Source organism: Neomonachus schauinslandi, chromosome 10 (assembly GCF_002201575.2).
Source record: "Neomonachus schauinslandi chromosome 10, ASM220157v2, whole genome shotgun sequence".
Taxonomy (NCBI): domain Eukaryota; kingdom Metazoa; phylum Chordata; class Mammalia; order Carnivora; family Phocidae; genus Neomonachus; species Neomonachus schauinslandi.
The window spans coordinates 62442697-62455207 of NC_058412.1; the positions used below are offsets into that span (position 1 = coordinate 62442697).

Below are 12511 nucleotides of genomic sequence, written 5' to 3' on the forward strand. Positions count from 1 at the left end.
GGTAAGTTTTGGGGGAGTCAAAAGTTATACAGGGAGTTTTTTTGACTGCTCGGAGCATCAGCATCCCTAACCCTCATGTTGTTCAAGGGCTAACTGCATATGTATGTGTATCTACATAGATATCTATATCTACATACATGTCTATGTAGATATAGATACACCTAGAAGTTTAGTGTAAATTCTATTTTAAAGGCAGTAAGGGAATCTACTTTTTATAAGAATCCTGTGAAACCTATGATAAAAATGAATTATTCACTCCAGCATATAACTTTCTAGCAAATACCAAAAATATGTAATATAGGCACTTTCCTGAACACTCCTCCCAGGGAAGTAATACCATCTTTCTACCATCATTCTCAGTTCAGTCTTCTCCCCAGAGACCTAGCATGGTGAAATCTACCCAACTCATCAACATGTGTTATTATTTAGGGAGGAAAAAACTTAAATGGACTACAGGATAAAAAATTGTTTAAATCGTTCATGAAGATAGCACAATGAAAACACTGCCCTAAACAATGGAATGATTGTAGAGGACGTTCAGAATTACCATAGTCCAAACACTGACCAACTAACATGTAACAACTCTATTTCCCATTCTGCAATCACAGTTGTTTCTTAGCACTTTTAATATTCAAAATCAGATAGCATCCGTATGAGAGCTATCAGTTATAGAAATAAGTGGTCCCACCATAAGTTAATATCACTAACATAGTTGGACCAATGCTTAAGAATCTGTGGATGAATTTCCAGTTACACCGCTATGAAAAAAGTACTTCTGGGTTTGTGCAAACTCTTCCATACTAATAAATCTGGCAAAAATGAGGAACAAAATTCATTCAGAGTGAAAGAACTTCAAGTTGAAAAAAATATATCAGTAGGCATCTGACTCTTATGTTTCTCAATTAAAGCCATGTCCCATTTATATCTTTAACTGCTCATTGACTCATTAACAATGTAAATGGTGAAAAATTACACAATATTACTATATTTCTTAGCGAGCACTACTTTTCTAACTACCTTATTCTTGAAAAAAAAAATGTAGTGGTTTCTCTTAACTCTGATCAGGAATATAAAAGGTAATTTCCATTTCAGAAAATTTAACCTATGATTCTTCCCGGAAGGAAGGTGTACACTGACACACTTGTTTCACTTTTCCCTGGCCTACCTTACGCTAGTGTGGGTTTTAATTGCTGTGGAAAATGATCAAGACCCCCTACATTACATGGTCAATGGTCCTTTTAATAGAAAAGGCAATAATATACAGTTGTTTGCACCAACTAAAACTCGCCAGAAAGTATCAGTTTAGGGTAACAGTTCAACAGCCATTAACAAGTGCAAATGTCTAATTGCCTTTTAGTGACATGGGGTCCTTTCAAAGCTGTTTCTAAATTATTTGCATGGTTTAGCATATTTGAAAATACTTTTATAAATAAAGTTTACAAAGAATATAATTTTGAAAGGCAAACTTTTTCAATAATCACCATTTTTTTTTTACTAGCATAACATTAGAATTGACTTTTTGTCTTGCTGACAGAGCAACTAAGAAAGTACAGTTGCATTGACCATATTGATTGTGAACAAAGCAACCATCAGTGGGACTCTGCACCATATATTTTCAATATTGACCTCCTACTTCCTTTTCCATGGCTTTCTGGGTTGGCTATTGGATTTGGACTGCAGTGTAATAAACAGCTAAGGTTTAATTAATGGTAAATGAATACAAGACATAGGTTATGACTTTAACTAATTAGGGAATTGTTGAATTAAGTCTGCCTTGGAATGCAAGGCAGTACAATCAATATCCAATAAAAGGACTATGTATGTAATTTACCTGCAAATGTGTTTCCAATACCATCAAAGTGAGTTTAAATAAGTAAGATATATGAAAGGCGACTAGGAGAGATTTCCACAAGTTAACACTTTATGGTTTCAGAGAAGATTTCCCTATTGTTGAGAGATGGTATCTTCTAAAACTCTGATAAGGGCCTGGTGAAAAACAGGAATAATTCTTCCCATGTGCACCTTTACCAAATCTGTAATATTAGTGACAGAGCACAAATTCACTTGCTGACCTCCAAGTTTAACCTATACAAACTCGTGATTTCCTGCCCCAAATCAACATCAAGTTTTGCTTACTTAACACCCCGTTGTGCCCTTCTCACTTGTCACAATCTCTGTCTCCTCCCCCTTGTAGATGAAATATTCATTGGCATATAGGAATTCACTACTTTTGATAAAAACCTTGTCAATGTTCTTACTCTTCAAACTGACTATGCAAAGGTCATTACATGGGCCTTTTTACTCTTTAATCATTCTTCTGAAATAAAATTAAGAAAAAGAAAAAAAGAAACCGACCTACTCCCTTGTGGGCATCCAAGCTGGTAAACTCTATTGTCCCATTATGGCCTTTTCTAGGATTTTCCTGATACTGTTTGTGGTTCCCATTGGGACAATATCTGTAGCAAAGTCCATAATCTGCAAGATAAACCTGGAAGACATGAACAGAGAAATGAGTAATGCTTTTGTCCTCTGAAAATATAACCTTTATAATTAATTCTTAAGAAACTGAGAGGTTAAGAACAGCCTCAGATCTACATTTTATTAAACCAAATGGCACCTCAGGATAAAATATATACAACTGGGGGCCATTACAACTAACTTTCCAGCTTAAATCCTGACTTCATCCTGGGCATATCTTGTTTCTGAGTTGACTTAGATTTTAGTCCTTTTTATTTTACTCCTAAATTCCCTTCCCTCCAGGTAGGCATCTAGACATCATAAACTACAATAGGGTTTTGTTTTTTTTTTAATCTGTATTCATACAGCTTATGAGGTCTGCCTTTTCTTGTAACCCCTCCCTTAAACATAAACGTGTTTCAAGCAGGGAGGGGAGAGGAGAGCAAACAATCTAAAAATATAAACCTAATGTTATAGGAAACTCCATTAACAGGAAGTATAAAAGTAGTGAACAGACTATAAGAGGTAATGACTCTTAAAAAAAAAAAAAAAAAAACCCCACCATGTTGCCTGTATTTAAGAATGGAACATCAATGCCATACTTTTGGCCTTTCAGACCGATCCATATCATCACTGTTATCTTTGTCAGTCAGTCAGAATTGCAAGCACGGTCTCCAAACAGAATATAGATTGTTAGAAGTCAGATGGCAATTCAAGTGAATTTTTCTCAGATTACTTTTGGAGAGAGAAAGAAGGGGGAAGAAGTAGTTTTACAGATACAGCATGCCCTGAATAGGGAACTGATATGACTAGACATTCATCCTCATGTGTAGCCAGAATAGAGTAGTTCCCAACTACGTTACCATGCTCCTTCCAAAAAGAAAGCAGTTTAAATTTTTTAAATGTGTTGTTTCACATATATTTCCTTAAAATTGGGGGAGTGAGGCAACATTTCATGATACAGCTTCAAGACAATAGAGTATTGCCTACAACTTGCGCTTTAAAATATAAAATTTATTATGATATTAATATTACAAGAAAATTTAGTATTAAATTCTAGTCTCTTTAAGTTTCTGGTTTTAGGATAGCCTAAGAAGGAGATAATTTGACCTTCAAAATATAAACAGCACAGAGTTTTCTTCATTTGATGGAGAATATAGCTTGCTAGAGTGTCTGGAAACATGATATTTCAGTTTTCTCTCTCTCGCCCACAGACACCATTTCTCAACATGGCCTCAGAAGTAACCGATCCCTCTGCCCTAAATAACTAGACTCCAGGATCAGATGTGTAACTGGTTGCTTGCTTTCACTATTTAGGATACACTTTATTTAGTTTAAGAACTAAACAGACTTCACTTTGCAAAGTAGATATCCTGAAAATGTACATACTGTTAATTCAGCAAAAGGAAACATTTTAAATATGCTAGAGTAATTCATTACTTAAAAAAAAAATGACCTATAGGCAAACCATAAGAGACTCTTAACTCTAGGGAACAAACTGAGGGTTGCTGGAGCGGAGGTAGCTGAGGGGATCGGGTAACTGGGGTGATGGGCGTTAAGGAGGGCACTTAATGTAATGAGCACTGGGTCTTATAAGCAACTGATGAATCACTAAATTCCACCCCCAAAACTAATAATACTCTATATGTTAACTAAATTGAATTTAAATTAAAAAATTTAAAAAAATTTTTAAAAAGACCTATCAAGAAGTTTTTCATGTGGTCATTAGTTAAAAAAAAAAATCAGACCTAAAATTTATGGAGTGCCTAATATGCACCAGGCAGCATGCTAAGAGGTTTATATTCAGTGACCCTCACAGAAATCCTGTAGGTAGGTACCATTATCTCCATTTTACTCAAGCACAAACTGAAGCCTAGTGAGATTATGTGATTTGTGTAGTAAAATGGAACCAGAGTCTGAAACTGGAGTCTTCACTCTCAATCACTGTCAAAGGGAAATTGCACTGGACAAGTTACACAGACAAGGAAGACTTTATTCAAAGCTACTGAATAAGGGAGAGAGACTGTTGCAATTGGGTAAGAAGTTTGAACTCAACTCCGCTGAAATAAAACATGGGCAAGTTTTTAAGTGCAGGGGGTGAGCGAGTGAAATAACTGGAGGAGGTTAAGGGAAGGTTGCTCAGTGTGACTAGGTTGTCCATGTTGTTAATTGGTGTGTAGACTCCAACCCTCCCTCAGAGTCAGGGGGATAAGGGCACAATCTTTCTTAATGACTACATTTTAAAGGGATGGCTCCCAGGTCCTTGAAAAAGACACTCCTGGGTTGCAAAACTGGCAAGAGGCTGGGAAAAGATTTACATCTCAAAGGCACAGAAAAAGAACTTACAATTTCAAGTTTTCTAAGGTAAACGCTCTAAAAAAAGGATAGGGGCCTATAATCCAGAAGAAAATGGTCTAAAGTTCAGTCAAGCTGAAGACAAGAAGCTGATAATATAGTAAAGAAAACATATGCTAACCATTTGACTAAGAATACAGTAATTCATTTGAATAGTGCTGCGGTGGACATGTGGGTAAAGATACCTCTTTGAGATAATGATTTTATTTCCTTTAGATGTATACCCAGAAATGGATTGTTGGATCTTATGGTAGTTCTATTTGTAATTTCTTGAGGAACCTCCATACTGTTTTCCAGGGTGGCTGCACCAGTTTGCATTCCCCCCAACAGCGTACCAGGGTTCCCTTTTCTCTACATCCTCACCACTTATCTCATCTTTTTTGATAATAGCTTAACTGGTGTAAGTTGATACCATATTGTGGTTTTGATTTGCATTTCTCTGATGATTCAGAGATCTTTTGTGGTTCCAAACAATTTTTAGAATTGTTTTCCTATTTCTGTGAAAAAGGCCACTGGAAATTTGATAAGGATTAAATTGAGCCCACTGATTGCTCTGGATAATATGCACATTTTCACAATTTTAATTCTTCCAACTCATCAGCATGGAATTTTTTTCTATTTATCTGTTTCTTCTTCAGTTTTTTTCATCAGTGTTTTATGGTTTTCAGTACATAGGTCTTTCATGTTCTTGGTTAAATTTATTCCTAAATATTTTCTTTTTGATGCTATTATAAATGGGATTATTTTAATTTCTCTTTCCAATAGCTCATTGTTAGTGTATGGAAATGCAACTGATCTTTGTATACTGATTTTATATCCTGCAACTTTACTGAATTCATTTATTACTTCTAGTAGTTTTTTGGTGGAGTCTAGGGTTTTCTCTATATAATATCATGTCATCCACAGAGACAATTTTACTTCTTCCTTTCCAATGTGGATGACTATTTTTCTTGCCTAAATGCTCTGGGTAGGACTTCCAGTACTATATTTGTTCAGTACTATACTTGCTCTGTGGCCTAACATGTGATCTATTCTAGAGAATGTTCCATGTGTCCTTGAGAAGAATGTGTATTCTGCTGCAGTTGGACGGAATGACTTGTATATGTCTGTTAGTCCCACCTGGTCTAACATGTAGTTTAAGCCCAGTGTTTCCTCATTGATTTTCATCTGGATGATCTATCCATTGTTGAAAATGGGGTATTGGAGCCTCATATTATTGTATTGTCGTCTGTAGGTGGAGACTTTATTTTATTATTATTATTTTTTAAAGATTTTACTTATTTATTTGACAGAGACACAGCGAGAAAGGGAACACAAGCAGGGGCAGAGGGAGAGGGAGAAGCAGGCTTCCTGCCAAGCAGGGAGCCCGATGCGGGGCTCGATCCCAGGACCCTGGGATCATGACCTGAGCCGAAGGCAGACGCTTAATGACTGAGCCACCCAAGCGCCCCTGTAGGTGGAGACTTTAATCTGTTAATATATGCTTTATATATTTGGTGCTCCAATACTGGGTGCATAATCATTGATCTTAATAGAGAGTTGTGGGCAGGATTCAAATAATCATGGAATGCTGTCAAACAAAGTGGTAGAACAAACAAATATCTATCCCCACCACCCAATATATAATCCCCATTTTTTTAGTTTGTTTTTTATCTACTAGTGCAGCATATGGTTTAAAATATTTATATTCTATGAGAATTGGCTAAATTCTCTAAAATCCTCGTAAGTTTTACCACTAGCATCTATCAATATTATAGATCTTGATGCACTAATGAAGAAATTTAGGAGTGACTGCATTTGGTAAGTAGAGATTTTGGTATAAGCACAGTCAATAATTTGTCCCAAGTAATCAAAATGTCGATAAATTAATTTGATACAAATTAGGTCAAAGTGAGAGTTTCTATGAAGATATGGTAGTAGAAAAACACAGTCTAGAATTCTGGAAGAACAATTCAAAGAAAGAAAAAAAAAGACTGGGAAATATTGTCAAACAAGATAAGAAAGGAAGGAAAGGAAGAAAATTTGTTGAGGTTCTACTTAATGTGATAATCACTGGGCAAAGTACCTTTCACAAATTATGTCATTAAATCCAGGCAACCTCCCAGCCAGGTAGCATTGGTCTCATTTTACATATGAGGAAGCCAAGCACCCCAGTAATCAAGTAGCTTGTCCAAGTCAGCACTAGTAAAGGATGTAAACAGGATTCAATCCCATGCCAATATAACATCAAAGTCCATTCTCTCTTTTTTTAAATATAGTATAGAATTTGGGGTTCTGTCCATTTCTGAAATTTTGTTGAAATCAAAAATAAGTTTAAGCAGAACTTAATACACACTAAGGTTTGCAGTCTAGGTCCTATTTTTGTGTGCCCTTGAGCTAAGAATGATTTTTACATTTTTATAGGATTATAAAAAAAAAGAAAGAAAAAAAAAGAATATGCAGCAGAGACCCATATGTGGCCCACAGAGCTCATAAAAGCCTAAAATATTTACTATCTGGCTCTTTGCAGAAAAAGTTTGCCAACCCCTAATCTAAAATAAAACTTGCTTTCTAGTTAACTTTTTAAATATTCTCTCTCTTTTTTCTGTGAAATAAAAAATAACTAGTTAATATTTTTCATTTTAAGTATAAATATATATAATATCCCTAGTTTTAGACAAGCCTGTAGTGGGACAGTCCAAAGTACCAAGGTCAAGTAGGAAGTGATCATTTGCATTGTAATCATACTAGGCATAGAAAAATGTAAATATCTAGCTTCCTAATGCATTTTAATTTTTTTAAGGATTTTATTTATTTGAGAGAGAGGGGGGCGGGCATGAGCAGGGGTGAGGGGCAGAGGGAGAGAGAAGCAGACTCCCCACTGAGCGGGGAGCCCAGGGGCTCGATCCCAGGATTCTGAGATCATGCCCTGAGTTGAAGGCAGATGCTTAACCGACTGAGCCACCCAGGTGCCCCTCCCTAACGCATTTTAAATGATTTTCTTTTCATGTGACTTTTCTGAATTTAGTAATCATTTTCTTTCTCCATGAGTAAAAGAAGAGCCCTGCCTGCCTCCCCTAGATCTTTCTATTCCACTGCACTACCTCTCACATTTCCACATGGAACTCCTTTTCTTCTCACCTTTCTTAGATATTATATTTTATTATAACTTCGTGAGGTGGGTAGGGAAGATGTGTTATTACCCACATTTAACAGATAAAAAATAATGTGCTACACCCAAATAATGCAAGTCACCCAATGCTAAGTCCAGTTTCTACAAAGAGTTTTCTTGTTTTAGTGAGTTGCTCAGGCTCCCAACTTCCCCACTCCAAAACAACCCACCTAATCTGAACTAAGGTTTACATGGACATTTGACTTTATTATTTTACCACTGAAAGGGTAGTGTGGCAGCCACTGAGGGTCCAATCCCATCCAGAAAGAACCAAGCTTTCACCTATGAGGACGGCAGTAAGGGGACGACCTCGAGCGACAAGGGCCATCAGGAACTACTATGGCATGTGAGCCAAGGCCATGCTCTTCCTAGGCTGCACCTGTCAAACAATGATCACGGTGGGGGTATTGCGTGGCCATTGCTCCCCACGGGGCTCTTCCAATGGGTACTCTCTGCTCTGATGCTCCCTGTCAGAGCTGTATCACAGTCTGAGCTCTCCCGGCCCAATCCTGCCTGTCCCCTTGCCAGTCACGGGTCATACCAACATCCCACTCTCAAAGCTTTCCTTATCCAATCTTGCTTTTTCTCTTTTTCTCTTCACAGATAATATACTTGCTTCCCCCATTAAGGCCTTGCACTCCTAATTCTATCTCAGCATTGGCCCTCCAAGAACTGGATTTGGCACAGGTGGTCAGTAAATCATAGCCTTCGTTAGAAGCACTAAACAAATAAAGATGAAAACAAATTAGACTTTGATGCCCATGAAGAACGCAACTTTGCTACACTGAAAAGGACTCTCTCAAACATTCTTCCCCTTTTAGTAACCACATCTGCACCCATATATGCCATATTCTCAAGTTCTGCACTTAGTTAAACCTTTACTTCCCATTGCCTTTGCTTCCTAATGTGGGAAGGCTCTTACACTGCTTTATTTTTCCAAATGGATGGGTAGAACTAATGATTACAGAACACCCTGTGATAAGTCCTCTTTGCAGTGAATTGCATGGGAAGGGCCTTCATCTTCAACCCAGCATCCCTCTAAGGATGCCCAAAGTGCTCTTCTCTACCTCCTACCACAGCCCTGGATTCACACTTCACAATTCCTGGGTTCACCACTCTCCCCTGAATCCTATTCTGGAATGTACATTCCTTTAACCACAAAGCAACTTATTGGGTTTTCATTTTTGTCCATGGATTTACTATTTAAAAATGTAATAGCATTATTTAGCTTTTCTTTTCTTTTTTTTGGGGGGGGGGGACAAAGGGAGAGAGACAGAGAGAGAAACTTAAGCAGCTCCGTGCCCAGCACAGAGTCCGATGCTGGGCTTGATCTCACAACCTTGAGATCAAGACCTGAGCCGAAATCAAGAGTTGAATGCTTAACCAACTGAGCCACCCAGGCACCCCTAGCTTTTCTTTGATTTAAGCCCTGGCTCCACATTTATAGGCTGTTAGCTTTGAGGGGCCAAGTGGCCAGGATAATTTTGTACACATTTTCCTATCTGTCACAGTACCTACTCTTAAGGGCTTCTACACAGGCTTAAATAAATTTTTATTGATTTGACTTGATGGTAATAATTGGAAAAATTGAACTAAATTCTTTTCAATAGCTGCCTGAGTGCCAAGCATGATAAACTACTGAGAATCGTATATTTAACAAAAAACAAAGAAAAAGAAAAAAGAATGCATATTTATTGAATGCTCACCACGTGAAAGCATTAAGTGCTTTACAGAAGTCAAATCATTTAACCCTCATGACCCTAAAAGGAGGTTATTTTAAGATATCTTGAGGATGAGAAAACAGGATGAGTCGAGTTAGGTACCCTGTGCAAAACAAACTTATAGCAAGGGGCAAAGTTGAAAGTGAACCTAAATCAGTCTGATCAGAGGCTGAGTTTTTTCCCTGTCTCACTTAGAGAAAGGAGAGATGATATAAGCACATCTACAGGTCCTAAGGTAACTTTTACTTTGAGAGAAATACAGCAGATTTAAATTTGGTAATATTTTAGAGCAAGGGGAGTTTATTTCTAATTGAGGGGCTCAGAGAAAGAAACATTTGAGTTGGGCCTTGACAAATACCTAAGATTTCCACAAATGAGGATAGGGAAAAGAAGTAACCCAAGAAGGAAAACCAGAGCACAGGTCGGTGTAGGTTGGTAGTGCAGAGGTTATTGGAAATACAACACAAGCCAGAAAAACTGGTCAGCAGAAAGCTTCTAAAACCATGTTAAGAAGCTGGAACACAATTTTTGCATGTAAATGCAAGTCACCAAAGGTTTTTGGCAAAGAGTATTATCAGTACCAGCAGCACCATAACGAGGAAACAGAAGCAGAGAATCCATTTAGGAGAATGTAACAATAGTCCAGGCAAAGGCCAATGGGAGGGCGGACTAGTGCGCTGGTGAACAAAAGAAGGGAGACAAAGAAGAACCATGGTTCTTGGATAAGAGGACCAATGACAACTCTAAAAATGGTGTGGCTGGCCACTATGTGAGGAGTCAGTGAATAAAGGAAACAGGTGGAAGAGGTGGTTGGGAAAGAAAATGATTTATTCATTTTTGTACCAAAAGCAAACTGGTTGACTGGTGGCTAACACCCTAACCCAACCAGTTCCTGGTTCTTTCCGTTTATGCAAGATTGAGTGGCTTGCTCACAGTTGATGGAAAAAGTAAAGGACCTGTTTCCCAGCAAGAGTCAAATCTGCTGCCTTCCTGCTCCCCAAGCAACCAGGAATCCTAAGCACCAAGCAGCCAAATTGGCTCAAACGGAAGCATTTCTCAACACTTGATGCGATGGACAGGAAAAATGTCAGCTGGAAAAGGGTGCAAGAGGTTATGGAGCTGAGAGAAAGAAGCAAGACACGACGTGAACAAATGTCACTGCCCAGTGGGATGTGACCACCCATTAAATCACATTATTACTTTACCTCCACTTTGCAGACTGATTATACATTAGAGAAGTATATTCAGCCCCCAAAATGGGATTCACTTTTTAAGAACTTAGCCTTTTGTCATACACTCTCATATCTTATCATAATTTACAGTATTTTATACAATTAAATCCTTTTAATTAACACACCTTGTTGTATCGAGAAATGTGTCTGTTAAGCTCTCATTATCAGAGACTGATGGAAATTATACTCTGGAAGGAGACAGCCACTATTCATGACTTTTTAAATGGAAATTTAGAAAACACTTTGAAAACTCTAGCAAGAACATACAGACTTACGCAGCAACTTTGAAGGCTCTTTTAAAAAAGCCAGCATTTATCTTATTTGAATAAGGTATAATATTTCCCTATTCTATCTACAAGATACTATAATGTAAAAATCTTCGCAAGAAACTAAATGCCTCCTGACTAATGAAAATCACTATATGCCAAAAGAGGAATAAAGTATGCAATGTGTAAGCAGCATGTTTGTGTTCACAAACATCCCTCGTGTCTGTTAAAAACTTAACATGTAACCTCACAGATGCTACTACATGTTGATATAAATCTGTGCTTTTTACTCTTTTATTGTATAGCACTTCTTTTGTTTTTCAACGTCCCTCCCTTGTTTTGGCCAGTAATGCCGCATTACCGCTATATACAGTCTAGACAAAATAATGCAACTTTTAAAAGGTGCCAGCTTACTTTTCAAACATGATGCTTATTAGAATAAGCATGAAGATGTATTTTTCAAAACTACAGTCTGACCTGATCTGAGCCATAAAAAGTCTGCAGTTTCTGTTTTCTGATGGATGCAACATGCGGTTATTCTTAAAAAAACAAACACACACACACACAAAAAATCTGTTTTATGTGTTGGAGGTTTTTTCCCCTCTTGGATCTCAAAACTACCTACTCTATTTCAAATCTGAAATTTTATCCTGTTTTCTTTATACATAATATTCATTGAGAGTGAGAGACTTAAAGACACATCTGTGGGGTTAACTTATGAAGAGATGGCAGATGAGCGGGGCCTCTTCTCATGATCTCTTCAGGCATCTAAGGCTCTGTTGGGCTCAGGTCTATGGCTCCTTTAAATGGTGCTGCAGATTCAAGCATCATCGCAAAATACCCAGGTATTTAGCAGTATTCTAAATGATCCTCACATTTTGAACCCATGACCTGTTTTTCTATTCCAACCTGGTTCTTTTAGCAATATGTGAAAGCCTATTTGATCAAATAGGGCTGTGACTTAATATGCTTTCCAGACTTTGGGGGGAACTTCCCTCAGTAGATCATATGCTAGAAATTGCTTCTGTCCCAGAAACGCCTTTTGCCCACAAAAGAAAACCATTCCAATTACAGTCGCTTTCCAATTTGTCCTTCTGACACAAGTTCTCAAGAATTATATGAAAGAACCTACAATACCCTTTCTTTCTAATTTCCAATGTGATATCAAAGCACATAATTTGTGTCTGTCCTTTAACAAAACAAACAGGCAATGGGAGAGGATAATCTGAATTGCATCCAATTTATGGTCTTCCTTTTTGTCTAAATCAAATCTGAACTTAAGACTTTTCAGCATGTCAGTGAGCATTCTCAGAGCTTGGTGTATCTGTA

The 12511-nt window shown here is 37.5% G+C and overlaps 1 protein-coding gene across 4 annotated transcripts in view; it reads right to left on the reverse strand.

Annotated features, from left to right (window-relative positions):
* VRK2 (VRK serine/threonine kinase 2) overlaps positions 1-12511 on the reverse strand; it is a 114339-nt gene that overhangs the window by 30332 nt on the left and 71496 nt on the right. For all 4 annotated transcript variants that reach the window (XM_021701302.2, XM_021701299.2, XM_021701300.2 and 1 more), the window contains exon 8: positions 2356-2488. In XM_021701302.2, coding sequence (XP_021556977.1) covers positions 2356-2488 — 133 coding nt within the window. The remainder of the gene's footprint in view (positions 1-2355; positions 2489-12511) is intronic.